The 20,390-nt window shown below is 37.2% G+C and overlaps 1 protein-coding gene and 1 pseudogene across 6 annotated transcripts in view; both read left to right on the forward strand.

The window, feature by feature from the left end:
- The window catches only part of RAD18 (RAD18 E3 ubiquitin protein ligase), a 103,090-nt gene that overhangs the window by 34,340 nt on the left and 48,360 nt on the right, over nt 1-20,390 (forward strand). For all 6 annotated transcript variants that reach the window (XR_011964715.1, XM_072598589.1, XM_072598590.1 and 3 more), the window contains exons 6-10: nt 4,453-4,637; nt 7,278-7,354; nt 11,716-11,776; nt 15,589-15,726; nt 19,550-19,721. Coding sequence is in view for 5 of the 6 variants with exons in the window: in XM_072598589.1 (XP_072454690.1) it covers nt 4,453-4,637; nt 7,278-7,354; nt 11,716-11,776; nt 15,589-15,726; nt 19,550-19,721 (633 nt within the window). In the remaining variant the exon portion in view is untranslated. The remainder of the gene's footprint in view (nt 1-4,452; nt 4,638-7,277; nt 7,355-11,715; nt 11,777-15,588; nt 15,727-19,549; nt 19,722-20,390) is intronic.
- Nucleotides 7,361-8,794, forward strand: LOC140497523 (gamma-aminobutyric acid receptor-associated protein pseudogene; annotated as a pseudogene).

Below are 20,390 nucleotides of genomic sequence, written 5' to 3' on the forward strand. Positions count from 1 at the left end.
TCTGTATAAGAAATGGAAAACTGATTTATGTTTATATAGTGAGCAGTGATGAAAAAATACACTAATGAAACATGTCTTTTATCTAAAAAACTAAAGTACAGCCTTATATTCTTTTCTGTAATTTATGAAAAGCTTAAAAATATCCTAATGTTAGACTTAATTGTGTAACTGTCAACTTTGGTCTAACTCTTTATAGAGGGACACAGCAGTATTTAGTACACTTTTTTGAACATGTGGATATCTTACAAAGTAAAATCTTGAGAAACTCTTATATATCCAAATAGCTACAATTTCTAAAGAAGTGAGACTTCTTTTCCAATCACAGAATAAAACAAAAGCAAGGTCTGTTATAGTGGTCAAGAGGAACTCTTACAAGCCCCTGAAACTAAAGGCATCTTAATATACTACATTTGGCATATTTCAGTCTTGGCCCTCATATCATAATAATAAGCCTTACTTCTTATTTTATTTATTTATATTCATAGTTTTATTTATTTATTTTTAGATTTCGACATTCATTTCCACAAAATTTTGAGTTCTAATTTTTCTCCCCATCTCACCCCTCCCCCCACTCTATAACACCTTGCATTCTGATTACCCCTTCCCTCATTGTGCCCTCCCTTCTATCATACCCCACCCTTCCCTTATTCCTATCTTTTCTCTTTTCTTGTAGGGCAAGATAGATTTCTATACTCTACTACCTGTATTTCTTACTTCCCAGTTATACACAATAACAATTCTCAACATTCGTTTCTAATGCTTTGAATTCCAACTTCTCTCCCTCCTTCCCTCCCCACCCATCTCCACTGAGAAGATAAGCAATTCAATATAGGCTATATATGTGTCGTTTTGCAAAAGACTTCCATAATAGTCATGTTGTGTAAGACTAACTATATTTCCCTCCATCCTACCCTGTCCCTCATTTATTCTATTCTCTCATTTGACCTTGTTTCTTCCCCAAAGAGTTTACTTCTAATTACTCCCTTCTCTCATTTGCCCTCCCTTCTATCATCCCCCTCACCCCATTTGTCTCCTTCTCCCCTACTTTCCTGTAGTGTAAGCTAGATTTTCATACCAAATTGAGTGAGCATGTTATTCCCTCCTTAAGCCATATTTGAAGAGAGAAAGCTTCACTTTTCCCCTCTCAACTCTTCCCTTTTCTCCTCCAGTGAAAAAGATATTTCTTATCTCTTTTATGAGTGATAGTTTTCCCCATTTCTCCTTTTCTCCTCCCAATATATTCCTCTCTCACCCCTTAATTTTATTTTTTATAGATATCATTCCTTCTGATTCAACTTAACCTGTGCTCTGTGTCTGTGTCTGTGTGTGTGTGTGTGTGTGTGTGTGTGTGTGTGTGTGTGTGTGTGTGTGTATAATCCCTCCACCTCCCCAAATACTGAGAAAAGTCTCAGGAGTTACAAATATTATCTTTCAGTGTAGGAATGTAAACAGTTCAGCTTTAGAAAGTCCTTTATGATTTTTCTTTCCTGTTTACCTTTTTATGCTTTTCTTGATTCTTGTGTTTGAAAGTCAGATTTTCCTCTTCAGTTCTGGTCTTTTCATCAGGAATGCTTGAAAGTCCTCTATATCATTGAATGACCATTTTTTCCCCTTAAGTATTATACTCAGTTTTGCTGGGTAGGTGATTCTTGGTTTTAATTCTAGTTCCTTTGACTTTTGGACTTCTTGTTCTAAGCCCTTAGATCCCTTAATGTAGAAGCTGCCAGATCCTGTGTTACCCTGATTGTATTTCCACAATACTGGAATTGTTTCTAGCTGCTTGCAGTATTTTCTCCTTGACCTGAGAACTCTGAAATTTGGCCACAATATTCCTAGACATTTCTCTTTTCAGGTTTCTTTCAGGAGGTGATCAGTGTATTCTTTCAATATTTATTTTGCCCTCTGGTTCTAGAATATTGGAGCAGTTTTCCTTGATAATTTTATGAAACATCTTTCATGTCTATGCTCTTTTTTTGATCATGGCTTTCAGGTAGTCCCATAATTTTTAAATTGTCTCTCCTGGATCTATTTTCCAGGTCATTTGTTTTTTCCAGTGAGATATTTCACATTATCTTCTATTTTTTCATTCCTTTGGTTTTGTTTTATAACTTCTTGGCTTATCATATAGTCATTAGCTTCCCTGAACTCCACTCTCATTTTTAAGAACTATTTTTTTCAGTGAACTTTTGAAACTCCTTTTCCATTTGGCTAATTCTGCTTTCTAAAGCCTTCTTCTCCTCATTGGCTTTTTGAACCTCTTTTTCCAATTGAGTTAGCCTATTTTTAAAGGTGTTATTTTCCTCAGCATTTTTTTGGGTCTCCTTTAGCAAGCTACTGACTCGCTTTTCAAGCTCTTCCATGGCCTGAGCCCATTGTATATTCATTTTGGAGGTCCTAGATGCAGAAGCCTTGACTTCCTCTGATAGTATGCTTTGTTTTTCCTCTTCCAGAAGGATGGAAGGAAATACCAATTCACCAGGAAAGTAACCTTCTATGGTCTTACTTTTTTTTACCTTTTTTGGACATTTTCCCAGCCAGTTATTTGACTTTTCAATCCTTTGTCAAGAGGAGGGTGCTAGTGCTCCTGCTCACCCCAGGACTATGCTTAGGGCTGAGGTTCAGATCAGCTGCTCAATTCCCCCAGGGTCTTTAGGTGGAGCAGGGCCACTACTCAGGGCTGAGATTCAGATTGGAGGCTCAATTCCCCCAGGGGCTTTATGCTCAGTGCTCCAACAATGGAACAGTGGACACGGGCTGCTTCCTGTTGCCTCTGCCACCTCCTCTCCAGGGGCCAAGGGTGGACCCTTCTGCCTTCTTGCTCTGGTTGAAAAAGCCCTCTCACTGACCTTTCGTACCTGTGGGGATCTGCAAACTGCTGCTGCTTTCGGGGATTTCATCCCCGAAGCCTGCTCTGGTCCTGCTTCTCCCAGAGTCACGTGGCTGAGGCTGGGCTGTGCTCCGCTCCATGTCTGGTGTGACAGACCTTTCCTGTTGGCCTTCCAGGTCACCCTGGGCTGGAAATCTCCTCCACTCCATCTTTCTGTGGCTTCTGCTGCTCTAGAATTTGTTGAGAGTCTTTCTTTACAGATGTTTTATGGACTGTGGGGGAAGAGCTACTTTCTACTCTGCCATCTTGGCTCCACCCCCTAAGCCTTGCTTTGTAACTACAAAGATTTTCCATCTATAGTATTTACAAGGTACAATTTCATTTTCTGCTGAAATGGCTAACCAACCCTTTAAAACTGGTTCTGAGAAGAACCAGTCTCTGAAATGCCAGCCCAACCAGCTCTGCTTATCACACCTGGGATGCCTTTTCCAGAACATCACTTAAAGCTGAATATACCTCTTTTTCTCTTTTGTCTCTCAGAAGCCATAGTTTTCCTTTAAGGGTGAGTTTAAGTGGCACTTTGTGAAGCTTTTCCTGATTACTTTCCAGGCTCAATACTTTCTCCTTCCTCAAGTTTGAGCTTCTCTATTTACATGATAAGTAGAATGTGATATAAATCCCTTCAAAATGGAAAGTATTTAGTTGCTTTTGTATCCCAGGACCCCACAGTGTGTCTTGTGTATGACATGACTTAGTATGTTTTGAATTGAACTGAATTATTCTCCTAATTATTCTCTTCTCTGTCTAGTATACAGTGTATTTTGCTGCTTCAGAATGCCTCACTTTATCAAGCTTTCAAATTTTCTTTGTTATTATTATTATGTGATATTTTATTCTGTATTTCCATGTCCAATGATATTCCTTTAATATATTAATTCCAAATTGATCAGATTATTTCTGATTATATTTCAGTCTTTAAGAAGAATAGATAATCTGAAAACTAAAGCAACGCCAATGGGAGTGAGTTCTCTTGATTGCTTTTCTTAGTGGTATGACTGGTTATTGTTGTCTGTGTTTTCCATTTACTGTTTCAGAAGCTTTGAAGTACTTTTTGTGATTGTTTTTTTAAGCTCTGTCAAGGAAATATTTACTTTAAAAATATGAAACAAATATACAAATAGCTTAGCTTGATTTCTCCTATAATTAAAGCACAGCCCTAGTTCCAAGTCCAAAACTGTCCTCAGACTTCACTCTTACACCCTGACTTCTCAGAGCTCCCCTGAGGGTTAGTTGGCTGCAACATCTTGTTTAGAATCCTGGTTCTAAGCTTGCTGTGGTTCCAGCTTCCATGTTGGCATCTGAAATTGAGAAGGACAAAATGAAACAGAACAAGACAAGCACCCAGAGGTATGGACCAGGGAGAGGGAAAGTGTTTTCTCTCTTCTCCCATCACCTCCATTCTTCCCCATTTCATTTCATGGTTCCCGTGTGGTGACTTAGCTGAAATCTTTACTCTGGACACAACAGGAAAGAGCCCTTTTGAGATTCTTAAATTAAAGTTCTGCTAAAAGATGTTTTAACATCCAAGATAATCTTCACTAAACTCCCTTTTTTATCTTTTTTAGTTCTGTTAATAAAAGAAAAACAATGCCCAAAGTTGTTTACAACTTACTCTCTGACCGGGACTTAAGGAAGAAACTCAAGGAACATGGACTCTCTAGTCATGGGAACAAGCAGCAGCTTATTAGACGGCACCAAGAATTTGTGCACATGTACAATGCCCAGTGTGATTCTTTACATCCCAAGTCAGGTATTATTGCAACTTTGTTGCTTTCAGATTGAAGTTGTGTTGCCCAGAGGTGGGGAAACACAACTTAAATCTATCAAGTTCCCAAAAGGTTTTTCAAAACAGTTTACTGCCCCTCATTTCTTCAAGATCAGTCAGTTCATTTGATTTTATATTAAAAGATTCCTGAAATGCTATGTTGGGACTGAGATGACAGTCCAAAATAGGGCAGCTTCACTTTGTCTTTCTTTACTTTTTCATGCCTTTCATTCGTTACCTAAGAAAAAAGTTTGTTAAAATGATAGATCCCAGTAAAATACAAAAATGGATTTAAAATAGTATTTAAAAAAATTTAGGCCAAAATTGATAGCTGTTAAAAATTCAAATGTGTATTTCCAAACTTAAAGAATCAGTTAACTCATTAAAGCATTATTTGACAGAAAGTATCCCCATGTCTCCTTGAACTCCTCACTGCAGAAAAGATGAACTAAATTAATCGGTCCATCTTTTAAGAGGTTAACTTGAGTCCCATCCCAAACAGCCCAAACATAACATTTTAGTTACCACACAGATAAATTTTTTATGATCAACCAAAAGAGATATGACATAATTACAATGTGGCAGCATTATTTTCTCATATAATGTTTTTTCTTTTTATGCATATAATATTTGCATAATTATATATATAACATGTGCACTTATTGTGCACCTTTTTGTGGTTCTCTAACAGAAAACTCACTAAAACCAACCATGATGTCCCAGTTAGTGTGAATGAGCCATCTTGTGGAGCAATAACATTATTCAAATATGCTTTGCATATTTCCATTGGGCTAGAAGTAGTGATCATATTTTACATAATAATAAGTTCAAATAGTGCCAGTTGGAATACATTGGCCTCTTCCTAGGATTTATTCTTCATATTCTTCAGGATCCAGCTACTTTTCTTTAAATAAAAAAAACCAAAACACTGAAATGGAATCTGTCCGTATTTATTTCCACTTGTAATTATCCATAAAATATAATGTGGGCTTCCTTTATTTGAGGCCTGGATTGCTGAGATTATTCTTGTTTTTCATATCTGTTCACTGGCATGATAGTCAGAGAATTCAGGGACAATTGCCAACCAATTGATAAGATTTTTGATGAAGAATTAGAAACTATTTTCGGTATTACTTAAAACTATTTTGAACTTAAAATTATCTATAGATTGTAGCTATAATAGAGTTTGAAGACTTTAATGTCTTTGAAAATTGTTTTGTTTGACAACTTCTCTTACAAAACTGAAAAATATGTTGGGATAGATGTATATCCCATGTGTACAAAAGAAGTACAGTTTAGAGTCAAGATTTCTTCCCTATATACTTTGGCCTTCTGAATTTACTGAAGTTTAATAGCAAATCACTTTTGGTTTTATTTTGAGCTTTTAAACTTGATGTTGAGTGATGGTAAAGCATGTCTTCTATGCTTTCCAACTTAAAGTCCTAGAATTTTTTTTTCAGAGTTTCAGAAGTGAGGGAGCCAAGGAGCTGCACCACTGGTAATTTTGATTTGTTTCATGTTACTATCCACTTCAAAATAAACTTTACTGACTGTCCTTTGTCAATAGAATACAGTGCAGACTCCTTACCTACATGCTCATTTTTCTTTACAGTCTGTTGCCAGCATACCTTTCTGGACCTTATCTTCAGTTATTTCCTGTCATATATTTTCTATTCTAACCAAACTGGTCTAGTTACTCTCCCAAATATTTTTAAAAATTATTTTATTTGTTTTCAGTGTTCTACAATTACTTCCATATATCTTAGATTTTTCCCCCTCCCTCCTTCTCTCTTCCCCCTTTCTTCTCACTCCCTCCCTGAGACAGTGTGCAGTCTTATATAGGTTTTACACATAACATTCCTATTAAATACGTTTTCACTTTAATCATATTGAATAGAAGAATTAGAATGAATGCCTCCCAAATATTTATGTATTTCTGTCTACATTTTTTCCTCATGATATTACCCTTTCCTGGAATATGTCTGTCTTCACCTAAGCTCTACCTGTTCTCACAACATCATTTCAAATCTCCATGAAGCCTTCTCTGATCAGTCTAACTCACAATTATCCCTCCATTGTCTGAACTCTTAAAAGAGCTTATTGTCTGTTACCTTGCATTTGGGACTTACTGTCTCCTGTTATCCATGTATACATACTTTTCTTATCTCTCCAGGTAGAGTGTAAGGTCCTTGGGAGAAGAACTTGGTCTGACAGTCTTTTGTCTCCCTCACACAGCACTGTGCCTTGCATATTATAAGTGCTTAATAAGTATCTGTGGTTGGGGGTGTAGGTCCCAATCATTTTTTGAATTAAAATAAATCATTATGGTCATATTTACAAGGTAATTAAAAAGATAAATTTATGATACTGTGCTTTCCTCTTGGAATAGTTGTAGTCAAACTGATTAAAATAAAATCTGATATCAACTATTTTGATGATCTTAGTTTACTTCTCAGGGATTGTCTGATCTTAGTTTAGTTCTCAGGGATTGTCTGTTCATCTTCTAAGACTCTTAGCAGTACAGTAGAAAAACTTGTAGGAGAGGTTAGGAATATGACTTCTCAATTTTTAGATTATATATGTGAACAAAATCACTGGTGTCACAACTTGTATTTATTTTAACAGTTGCTGAAATAGTTAAAGAAATCGAAAATATGGAGAAGACTCGAGTACATCTTGAATCAAATAAACTGAATGAAAATGTAAGTTTATAGTGTCTGTTTCAGTAACTTTCAGGAAGAAAGTGAAGTGTAAAATTGTTACTAAAACAATAGAAAAACATAATGAAATCTTTTCAGTAGGAAACATCCTGGGACACATTTCAGCAAAGTGTATTGTGTTCTTATATTATGGATATTAACTTGGGGTGGAGTCCAAAGCAGAGGCACTTATTAACTTTGGTTTATAGTATATCATCAGTGTCAAGTATGGTGGAAAGAGCACTGGATTGGGAGTTAGAAGCCACAGAGTCTAGTCCTGGCTATGACATCATCCAATTAACTATGTTATTTTGATTAGATGCTTGGGGCCTCAGTTTCCTCATTTGTAAGATGAGATTGGACTAATGAATTTCTCAGGTTTCTTTTAGCTCTAAAACTCTATAAATTTTTATGACCTTTGAAAAGGCGATGTGTTAAAGAAGAAGGAGCACCTTCTTTGAAATCAGAATCTTGTATTGAGGCCCTGGCTCTGCTACTTTCTAGTCCTGTGACCTTGAGCAAGTCACTCAACCTCTTTATGTCTTAGTTTCTTGATTAGTAGAAGGAAGATAATAACACCTCTAGTGTCCAACTCACAGGATTGTTGTGAGGATCAAGTGAGATGACACATGTAAAGGACTTTGCACACCTTAAAACACCATATAAAAGTAACTGCTACTTTTTAATCTTTAGGAGAAATGAATTAGCATTAAAAATCAATTTGAGTCTGTCGCCACTGCCTCCCAACCCTGCCCTGTCCGCCCACCTCTCCCCTGTTCCCTTCAGCCCATCCTGGCCTCGGAGGATGAAGTTTGTTAACAAGAAGGAGCACCCATTTGAGAAGTGCTGCTTTGAAGGTGAGAAGATCCTCAACAAGTATCCCTGACCTGGCCCCGGTGATTGTACAAAAGGCTCCCTCAGGCCTGGATAGGTGACCTGATCTCACAGTTGGTCAGTTCTACTTCTTGATCCAGGAGCAAATTCACGTCCGAGCTGAGGACCATTTATTTTTCTCTGTCAACAATGTCATTCCACCTGTCAGCGCCGCCATGGGTCAGCTTTACCAGGAACATCATGGAGAAGACTTCTTTTTATACATTGCCTTCAGTGATGAAAGTGTCTGTGGTCTGTGAAGTTTCCTGCCACCCCTGGGTAGGGGGAGCCCTTCTCCCAGAAGAGTGAGGGTTCCCCTATTTCTTCCTCTCCTTACCCTCTAATCATCTCATTCTCCTCAGTTTCTTCCCCCTGCTAAAAGACCACCTCCTCCTGTCAAGGCCTGCAATTTGCAATGTTTAAGACTCTCTTTCCCTTAGCCCATTCTGACTGGGGTTGGGGAAGGCAAGGGTGGAGGAGGTTCTTCCCCCCCCCCCCGCCCATATCTCTATTTTCTTTTTTTCTCCCTTGAATCTAAACCTTTTCTACCCTTCCCTCTCTCCCCTCCCACCCTCCCCTAATCTCTTGTAGGTTCTCAATTCCCATTTTCTTTTTGTCTCACTCACTCGGTTTCTGTTTCTTCCCAGATTCCCCAAGGGACTTGGGTTCCTACAGTTCCTCTGATCACCTCCACCTCCTTCATCTTTCCCCTCTTAGGGTTGGGATGGAGGGGTGGGAGTGGGCTGGGAGTGGAGAAGATGAATAAAGAAACCACCAAGTTAAAAAAGCCAATTTGAATTTTGTGTTCCATTGAGATTATAAGGAAAGATGAGACATAAAGTTTTTCACTGTTGTCTATAGCGTATTTGGAGGGAAAGAGACATTGAAAAAAATCACTAACATATTGCCCCATCACCTAGGTCTGCTTTTTGCTTGCAAATCATACTTCAGGGCAAGTTTTTATGTCTTCCAAAATAGACGTTTTTTCTGTACTCTTCATGATATGAAAATCTGCTGCTGTAGTGAGTAGCTGGCTAGAAATGAAATAGTCAATTTCATTTTTTTTTAAACCTTAGAGGCAACCAGGAGTGCCATAGTGTGTAGAACTCTGGGTCTAGAGTCAGAAAGACCTGAGTTCAAATGTGACCTCAAACACTGAACTATCTGTGTGACCTTGGACAAGTCACTTAACCTTTGCCTGCCTCAGTTTCTTCTTCTGTAAAATGGAGATAATAATACTAGCACCTCTACCTCCTAAGGTTCTTGTGAGGAGAAAAATGAGATATTTGTAAAGAGCTCAGCATAATGCCTGGAACATAAGTTCTATATAAATGCTAGCTATTAGTAAGGCAGTCTAAAGTACCTAATTAGATACTAGTTCTTTTTTTTCCCCTCTTTTAATCATCTCCCCTTCAAGATCAGGAAATTTGCTCCCCTTCCCATCCTTGCTTTTTCCATTGTTGAGTTTGATGTATTTCTATTGCAAATTTTTTATATGTATTCAACCCTCTTGTGCATTTCAGATGTTCTAATTACATTCATGTACTTACTAAATAGTAATTGTTTTTCTTTTACCCAGGAACCCTGAGGGTCCTCCCCTCCCAGTTTGATTTTTTTTTTTTTTATTAAAGGGGTCATCCCTTGAGTAGTATAAAGAAGCCTATTCATTGAATGGGTGTATTTCACTCAGAGTGAGAATGTGATAAGACCTTAGCCTGAAAGGGCCAAGTTTTCCCATTGCATCCTGGGCCATCTCTAGTCATCCTGATGAATATCAGGCCACTGGACCCAGATGGCTCAGAAGAAAGTGAGGTTGCAGACCTTGCACAGCCCTCCCTCCCTCAAAATCAAAGCCAAGTGCAAATCATGTCATCATCTTGGTCCTCTTTGAGAACAAAGGACAAGCACAACAACAACAACAAGCTATTAGTAGTAGGTCTGTTGGCTATCCTCAGCCTGGTTTGGCCCATTTGCAGAGACAGTTTTACCAGAGTGTGGCCACTGTGCATCTTACAGCTTTTTGGAGCCACAGGTGAGATTTCAGTGACAGGACCACACAAAAGGTATCTGAGTGGCCCTGAAAGGGCTTAGCAAGCCCTTTCACCAAATGTATTGGTCCTCCCTGAACAACCAGGAGATGCCTATCTAAGCATGTGAAGACTTCTTCTGGCAGAATGGATGGATGAGAACAATTTTGTTCCAGTGGCCATGAAGGTGGTTAAAGCAAGTGCTGTGGAGTGTCAGAGCTTGGTCAAACATAGAAGATGCCAAGGTCATCCACTGCATCCTGAGCCATTGCCAGTCATCTTGCCTTCTGTCTTGCCAGTGCACTTTGATGACTCTGGAAGAGACAGTGAGGCTTGCAGCTCTACCTCACTTTAATCCACATCAAATCAAGACCTCTCTCATCATCTACTACTTCATTCTTCCAAACTTGTATTGGACTGGTCATCCACAGCCGAACATACCTTACCCTGAGTCCAGTATTGTGGTGTCATCGATCTTCTTCAAAAGTGAAGGACAAACAACAACATTAGTAGTAGTAGCAGTAGTAGTAGTATAATTTCTTCCTCCTTTCATTAGTAACTAAAGTGATTCAATTCTTTTTTAATCTTTTATAAGGATAGCATCCTCTGAAGTCTAATTTCTTCATTGAGATGTGGAGATAACTTAGTTTCTCTTTTATTTTCTTTTCCCATTTCTCTTTTTACAATTACATTAATACATATTTAAGGAATAAAACAAGCATTTTCATTACATAGTACAATAAAAATGATGATTGCATATAAAACTGCAAATCTGGTGTGCACACCATGCTATTCTTTTCAAATATACAACAAAATTGTCATGTAAATTTCTTTTTTTTCTCCTTTTTTTTCCTACCCTCTCTTTTTCTGCCCACACTAATGAAATCATAGATACTGGGAGTAGTTCAAGAAGTGGAAAGTGGAAAGAGAAATTTGTTGGGTGTTTGTAGCATACTTTAGAAAGGTAGCCTGTATTAACACTTTTTAAGAGAAAGAATCAGTGTTCTTTTACTATGGCCTTGATTTGGTGAAAGGGTTAGAAGTGGGTGATAAAGAGGAACAAGCTATCTTCGTTAAGAAAATAATGTTTATCAACTTTCTAGGTATAAATATTTTTTAAGTGTCTATGATAAAATAACAGAAAAATACTATTTCACAGAACAGAAAATTTGGTTTATTTAAGAATATGCATTTGCAAAGGAATGCTATAAGAAAATCATGCCCAAAGTGAAATCCATTCGTAATGTGATCTTTAGTAATAAGAAAAAACTTTCTATCAGTATGGTATTGTATTTTGGTCACTAAAACTTTATTTTGATGGAATTACTTTTTCTGAGTATGGCAGAAAGAATTTATTACTTTGTTGTTTTAAAACATTTCGTTTGAGATTTTATAGCATATGGCATTCATTTTGGTTTCCTGTCATTCTGTTTGCCTTTGCTAAGTTTTATTTAATGGTTTCAGGTCATGGTATTTACAAAGAACCAGACAGAAAAAGAAATAGATGACATTCACAGTAAATATCGTAAGTAATGTAATTTTATTTTTTTGCGGTATGAACTTGGGTTACTTCCTTTTTGGTGCAATTTTCATTGTTCATTTTAGCATAATTTCAAAGTGAGTGTTTAATTATGGACCTTCAATTTTGGAAAGTTGTATTATACAGCTTTTTGTGAATCTTAGTCTTATGCTGAAGTGGATTTGATTTATTTAAAGTATTTACTTGGCTAAAGTCATCCTTCTTCTCTTGTGGGTCTCTGAGTTTCTGTTCTATTAATAATGATGGCACTTTTCACTTTGTACTTAGCCCAAAGTACTTTGTGAATAATAGTGTTCAAAGAATCACCGTGAGAGAGAATTGGATTCTTCTCATTTTGTTAAATAAATAGTAAGAGATGAGATGCCAAGAGATTTATGTACAGCATGAACCTGAGGTAGTATATATTACAAAATAATGAACATTTATTAGGGATAAGGCACTGAACTGCCTATTGGGAATACTGAGCCAAAAATGAAATAGTCCCTTTCCCAAAGAAGCTTATATTCTCCCTGAGGGCTGGAGAAGTATGAGTGGGGAATATAGAGAAGTAAATACAAGTAGGTACAAAGTAAGCACAAAGGGATTTCAGGAGGAAGAGATCACCAAGGGAATAGGGGTGGGATGAGGGGAAGGAAGGGAATATAGAGATTTCCAAGAGGAAGAGGTTAGGAGGAAATGCATTTTAGGACTGCAAGGAGATAGCATCAGCCAAGGCATGGAGGCTGGAAGTAGAATGCTGTATGTGAGATTAGTTATTATGCCATTTTAATAGGAACAAAGAATATCTGACAACTTTCAATGCCATCCCTAGGCCGCTCAATGACACTGTTTCTTAGACTAATTTCATTGCTACTATGTATTACTCTCAGATATATTTAAAAAATATTTATCATTTTATTTGTATAATTGTCAGACTCATTTTTATTTTAGTTTTTCAACTTTAGAGTTACTTTTTCCTTAATGGTCTTTGTCGGTATATAGCCTTATCAGGGCTCCCTCCTCAGCTGTTTTCTTACTGATAGCCTATTACATCTTATTTTGTGTTGTAGTTTCACTTTAATTTCAAATTTCTGTCTTCCAACTTGTAACTCATTTTAATATTGCCTGCTTGCTAAAATTTATTTTGGTTTGTTTTATTATCTAGTTCTTGAAATTGAGCAGTCAAAGGGTATTTTTGAGAGAGAAAACAAGATCTACAAATAGTAAATTCGGGGGAGCAAGGAGGGAGGGTCAGCAGCTGTGTCAGGATAGTTTATGTGCCTTGGCTAAGTATAATAGAAGAATTTCAGTGAATCACAGGTTGAACAAGAGTGTTCAGTATTGCACTGTTGCTAAGAAGCAACTATCTATATATATTAAGATTATAATGTATAATCCTGGGGTGTCTAAAAGCTTGTATTAACCACAAGGTAATCTAAGCATTTACTAGAATACTGTGTCCTATTTTGTTCTTTTATTACTTATAAGAAATGTGGAGGCCTTGATCATTGGGTTAGAAAATAATGTTTATAAGGAATTTAAAAGAACTAAGAGTTTTTAAAAAATCTAGGTAACAGATGATTTAGAAATGACAAATAATTGCAAATCTAATTGTTTTTAGAGAATAATACTCAGTTTCAACAAGGAAATTCACATGTTGTTGTGCTACTATGGCTTGGAGCCTAGTGAGGTTTTGAGGCTGCTCTGGACTTAGGGAGTAGATCAGTTTCTGCCCCGTATTTGGAGGGACCTTTGTAAAGAGAGCTATGGACTCCGTGCTACAGCTTTAAGGAGGCCAAACTTAATCCCTTCTCCAAAGTTGACCAGCATGTGTTCTTTCTCAGGACACATTAACCTTAATCATCACTTAGAAACTTATGGTATTTTGATAAATGACTTCATGAGGGGGTTGACTTTAACAAGTCTAATATGCTCACCTGCATTCTCCACAGCCTATAATCCTAATCCTTATGACTTGTCCCAGCAGTGATAGAAAACGCAGCTTTGGCTTGTGAGTTGGCCATATGTTGGAACAAAGGAAAGAGGATAGGTTTGGCTTTTTACCTTTTATTCTTTTGGCTAACTTTGGCTTAGAGAAATCTGTACTCAACTCAAGTAATGTTATTTTTTAATCCTTTCCATATCAAAGTAATCTTAAAAAAAAATAGTCATTTTAGAATTGGAAAGAATGTTTTGTTATTGATAAGGGAATTGGTTTAGAGAAAGGCTTCTTCTTGTCTCTAGGATAAAATACAGATTCTTGTGCTTTACTTTTAAAACCCTTCACACTCTTAGGAATAGCCAAGAATGTAAAGGATAAATTGTATATTTTGTAAGCCATAGAAAACTGTAGAATCTGTGATTTAAATTGGTGGAAGGAAATTCCCCACATTGATCTGTTATGCATTAGGAGGTCTGGCCTAGGAAATTGCCTCAGGTACATAGAGGATAAATGACTAGTCCATGTCACGCAGTTAGTAAATGTCAGAGGATTCAAACCCAAGTCTTACTCCAAACTCAATCAGCATTATGTTTTATTAATGCTTTTTGTCTTTACATCACAGTCATTTTTGGCAACAAGTGAGGGTATAGAAAGACTTTTAGTATAGAATACGTAAGGGCACTCAGGAGGGACAGTTTTATTTTTCAGTAAACCCACTGAAAGAGGAGAACCAAAGGAATAGCAGTAGGAACTTAAACTCCTTTAGAGCAACACCTTCATTTTACAGATGGGTATGTGGAGGTTCAGGGGCTTCCCAGTGGTCACACTATTAGTGAGCACCATGCTCAGGAAAGTAGGATGCCTTGGCTTCTGATGTGTTTATAGGAGATGGCATTGTTTATTGGAAAGAACAGGCTTTTGAGCCAGAGGATCTAGCTTCAAATCTTGACCCTATCATTCTCCATGTGACCTTTGGCATATCACTTAACCTCTCTGGGTCTCAGTTTCTTAATTTGTAGATGAGATGATCTCTAAGGTCATTTCCCAGTCTAGAGCTATTGAGTCTCTGAAATTATCTTCAGCTTGACTCTTCATGCTCCACACTTCAGAGACATTCTGGTCTTTTGGAACTTTAATCTCCTTTTCACTTCTAATTCTATGCCTTGTAGAAGTAAGAAGAGAGAAAGGAAAGGAAGAAGTAATGAATATTGGATAGATCCTTCAAAATGCCATTGCCCAGATGGTCTCCATCCTCTGAGAATTTGTTGGAAGTGATTCTTAAGTCATGGACCAAGTTATCCTATTAGCCTGCTATGGTTTGAAGCAGCAGAGTATAGTAGAGAAAGAACATTGTTGGAGTTAGTAGGCCTGGGTTCGAATGCTAGCTTTGACATTTACCAGCTTTGTGACCAAAGGGAATTCCTTTTACCTCTCTACACCTATTTGTCAAGTGGGCAAAATAATACTTGTGCTTTCTAGCTTAGAGAGATGGTGGAACATGGTGAGTAGAGTATTGGACTTCATTTAATGGAAACTGGGTGCCATTGTTGCCTCTGACACTTTAAGCCAGACGTTGGAACCTGGGCCAGCCCTTCCACCTCGATGGGCCTCAGCCAACTCAGACACTAAGGTTATTAAGTTGTAGGTGGTTGCTATTTGTGGTGGTGGAGGTAATTTCCAGTTACAATCACAGATCCTTGACTACTGACAGCCTAAATTATGGGGTTGTTGTGAGAAAAGTGCTTTGCAGACCATAAGGTACTATAAAGATGTGTTGTTAATATAATAAATGTACTTTTGGATACATAGTGTATGAATGGTGGATGATTGATTTTTTTCTTTTACTTTTTGCTTTAAGAAGATCTTTATCTTTCAGGTAAAGAACATCAGAATGAATTTAAACTTCTAGTGGATGAAGTAAAAAGCCGGTACAAGAAAACTGGCAAACTACTGACTAAAGAAATAAATCAGGAGGTTGATGAATCCATGGAAGGATTATTGCCAGCAACCGTGGGTAAGAAACTGTCAAAGAAAAAAAATACCAAGCAGAAATAAGTACTTTTTTTTTTTTTTACCATTTATATGTAACATAAAAAAAACTTAGCTTGTAGTACATATGATTTATTGCTAAAGGTACTAGTATAGCTTGCATTGAAAAGAAATTCTTTTATTTTTATTATAAAATAATAGTGTAATTATTGTGGGGATGGAATATGCTGCTGAAAAGTCCCAAACTTTTAATATTTAATATGCTGACAAGAAATACATTCTTTCATTTTAAAAAATTTACTCATTTTATAGTTTCAGGTTAATATCTTTATTCTGTTACCATAGCTTTGGCTAATGAACCAGACCAGATCATAGGGTGATTTTATTTGAGAGTATTAAACTTGGAGAATATTGAGTAAGGGGACCTTTGTTTAAATTTTGTCTCCGTTAATACCTCTATGATCTTGGGCAAGACATTTAACCTCTCTCCATGCAAGTGTCCTTATTTCTAAAATGAAGGGATTGGATCAGAGCCTTTGAGGTCCCTTCCAAATTTGAGATGCTCTCTAATAATGGGGTACTGTGACCTTTCTAGCAAGTTAAAAATATTTGTTTTTTGTGCATTTTCGTTAAGTTTTTTTGTAACCCAGAACTGGGCTTAGGACTAGTTTGGGAGTAAGTAAAATCATTTACAACGTGATTTAAGTATAGGCACAAAACTTTTAGTTCCTATAAGTCTTTGATCAATCTTTGTCCCCAGGAGGTTTGTGAAAGTCCATTCAAGAGTCAGAAGACTCCATTGTCGCTGACGTACTCAAATTCTCTTATACCATAATGTTTGAAGTTGAATTTCTGTGTGTTTGGCAGGAATAAGTCTGTTAGTTCCTTTGCATTTACCTGTCTAATTGACTTCTGAGATTCAAGCTTATTTGTAGATTTTCCTTTGCCTTTACAAAAGAAAACAAAACCAAAAGAAAGCCAAAAGAAAAAACCAAACCCCAAAACGTATCTGGATTGCCCGTCTTTTAAATGCTGGACTTAGAGTCAGGAAGACCTGAGTTCTAATATGGCCTCAGACACTTATTAGCTGTAAGACCCAGGGCAAGTCACTTAATCTGTGCCTTCATTTACTTATCTGTAAAATGGAGATAATAGCAGCTACATCCCAGAGTTACTATGGAGGTAAAATGAATAATATTGTAAAGTGCTTATAAACCTTAAAGCACAAAGTAAACGTTATTATTCCATGCTGCTTTCCGTTTTGTCTTCTTTTTACTGGGTGAATGCTGTCTTGTGCTTCACTTGGTACTGGGTATACCTGATAGGTTTCTCTTCTAGAATAGAAGCACCAGGAGGAGGGTCTTTACCCATTGGCTTCACCACTTGGTCCCTTCACTAGTATACATTAAAGAACTCAGTTAATTTTATGTGAGTAGTGATGGTTCAGAGCCATTGAGGCAGTATCAGTTAGTGCTTTTCTTAGTTGAAACTGTAGGTTTTCTTTTGTTATTTGATGTTCTCCCAGTGTAATAAACTTTCATTATTTATAAAAAGCTTTGAGTTTGTGGACTATGGCTGGAGTTTTTAGGAGTGATTTTTCTTGACAGTTCAATAATTACTTTCTTTCATAAACTTTCCCAGCTCAACAAATCCTTGAAAATCTATGTCATGGTACTCTTTATTAAAGTTTGTGAAAACTTAATATTTTTTGCAAAGAAAATTTCCTTAAAGATGAGCTCCATGCTGTATTAGCACATATGGAAACTTCAGAAAGCAATATATAAACTTGCATGTATATTATTTAAACTTTTGTAGTTAAGTGATAAGAAATCTCATGCTGAGATAGTACTTGAGTTGCCACTTTCACTTCAGGTTCTTTTAATTAACTTTGCTGGAGGAGCTGTAACTACTGGGGACATAGGTTATCCTCAGACCTTTAGATCTACCACTCTTTGTTTCTTTTCTATTCTTTCTCTTCAGCTAATGCTTGCCTTGATTTTTGCTCAGTTTTTATTGTTTTTTTTTTTTTTTTTTTTGGATCATAGTGACAACTTCTTTCCTTTGGAGGAAACTTCCTCACTAAATACTTAGCAAAGGGACTTAGGGTCTTTTTTTTTTTACCTGTTTTGAGGGGAGGAATCCTTCAAAGCTTCTATTTTTGGAGTCTTTGTTCTACCTAATTGAGAATATATCACAGGGTTGGTTACTTCTGACAGTACCAGCTGAATTCTGAGTTACATTCGTAGAGATCTTCCAAGAGATGTAAAGAAGAATCTTACCTGGATACTTTTCTTTATTGATGTTTTCAGACTTTCTTCCCCACTATTAACTGTTAGTTAATATGATGGTTGCATCTACTGTTTATGAGATCTAGAAAACTTGGGAGGTGGCAGAGGTCATGGAGAGTTGGACCCAATTATTAGGCCATACTGTTAGTCAAGTTTTCATCAATGACAGCTATCACATTTTTTTAACTAAGGGGTTTGGATCCCTGCCCATTTGATCAGTTTATTAATTACATTTTTTTCTTTTATCTGTTGAATATATTTTTAAAGAATTTCTTAGGAATGTGATTATTCCAGAAGCTTCATTGGAAGAATAAGATCTTTTTTGTGGGTTGAAGTTCACTTTTTCAGTGATTCATCTTATACTAAGAGTCAGGCATTATAAATAATCATACTATAGTACCTTCTTTTTTTCCACAAAGAAAAGATTGAAGTGGAGGTGAAAAAAAATGGCATCTGGTTTACAAAGGATCAGGAGGCCCCTGAAATATGAGAGGCAGTGTGACCTGATGGGACGAAGTGCCAAGTGCAGCCTGGGATAAAACTCTCCTTCTTACACTGAACTGTGGGAAGGTCCTATAGGCCTTCAGGGTGGATGGAGCTGATCATGCTGTGTAACGCCTTTCTCCAAGGCTTCTTATAAGATTCCCCTGGAGGTCTGTCTGAGGGGAGGTTGGGAAAATAATTTCCATACTTGAAGGTGTTATATAAAATGTTGTCAGTTAGTATATGTAAATAGAAAGTTAGGGTGGACATCATCTCTCCTGTTTAGCACAGCTACCTTTGTCATGTGAGAACACATCTTAGTTGTTCAATCAAAGACTTTAAATGCAAAATATCTTTGAAAATCATTGGAGGAATTGCCCAGGAAATCTGTTCTGACTGCGTGAGGGACATAGTAATGCCCCATGGGGCCTGTAGGAAGCTTGCTCTTTCAGCCCAGTTAATTTTTGACTGTTCTGAAACAGTGTTAGGGACAATGGAGACCTGAGCCAGAAAGAGCAGCAGAGGGGCAGATGTCAAAGGCAGAAAGAGAGTAAAATTGAGCACTGATGGGGATGGAGAGAGTGAGACCCTGTATTCATCTCACAGCCAAGGAGTTGAGCTGAGGCTGCCTGTTCAAGGACTGGTGTCCATTTTGGGAAAAGATCTACTTATTACCAGCATTCCCTCCTGGTTCCTGGCAGTCAGTGAACACTGGAATGTATGTTACTACTTCTTTGCCTAGATATTTCCGATAACCTGTGTTTTGCCTCAGTCATAAAGAGGCCAGTTGTTAGAGAGAAATATAAATGTAAAGTAAGTCAGAAAACCAAAGCTCTCTCAGATATCAGTAATTTTCTTAACTGGAGGCTTGAGCAATTGTGATTGTACACTTCACTTTTTGTTTAATATAAACTCCCTAAAGGAATAGAGGAGAAAACCATATGAACTCAAAGGGCCGTTATATTGCCTCTGAGCTTGAAAGGAGCTAATTGTTTTTTCAGGGTGATACATTAAGAAAGGGCTTAATTTTTCTTTTTTAAAAAATGAAGCATTTATTCATGATTTTTAACTTTTTAGGAGAAGAGGATAGTGAACCAATACTCACAGATCTAAGCTCACCTACAGTCCTGTTACCCCAATTAAAGATGGAATTCCAGACAGAGATGGACCAAGATGCAATAGATGATTCTTCTGATTTATCTGAAGTTCGGAAAACTCCTCTATCCACCACATCAGATTCAGGAAGCAGGTAATTGTAACATATATTACGATTTTCTTGTAAATTTCTGTCTTTATTTCTATTTATGAGATGGCTGTTTAGGAAAGGGTTTAAGAAATAGCCTTGAGATAAAATCCAGCTCTCTGCTATTAGTAGTTCCTCAATAACTTATTATTTTTGATGACATTCTAGTCCCCTTCATTTCCATTTGTCAAATTTATTTAAGGTTAAGGCAGAAATTGGGTGGTTGTAATCAGTGATTCCAGAGGGTGACCATGGCTTCCCCTGTAACTCTTCACCAAGGATGTCACAGACCTTTTGTACATTTCCTGAGACTAGAGGAAGGCAAGGGGAGAATGGTGTAAGGAGTTATAATGACCACTATTTGGCTCGAGGAGGGTTTGTGAAGAAGTAGAAATTTACCTTATGCAAAGGTTTATGTTTTATTTTGATAGATCCATTATTTTATCAGGTGGGTAGTCTCTTCAGCAAATAGTCAGTCAACAAACATTTGGAGCAGGTCTGCACAACCTGCAGCCCATGGGCCACTTGTGGCATGCCAAGCAATTTCAGGCAGCTTGTGAAATAATGTTGTTTTCTTCTACCTTTTTGGTGGGCTGCCTGAAATCTTTTGGTGTGCCCATGAACTGTGGGCCACAGGTTGTGCGGGCCTGATTTAGAGATTCACAGAGCGTTAAA

This window comes from Notamacropus eugenii, chromosome 3 (genome assembly GCF_028372415.1).
Source record: "Notamacropus eugenii isolate mMacEug1 chromosome 3, mMacEug1.pri_v2, whole genome shotgun sequence".
Lineage (NCBI taxonomy): Eukaryota > Metazoa > Chordata > Mammalia > Diprotodontia > Macropodidae > Notamacropus > Notamacropus eugenii.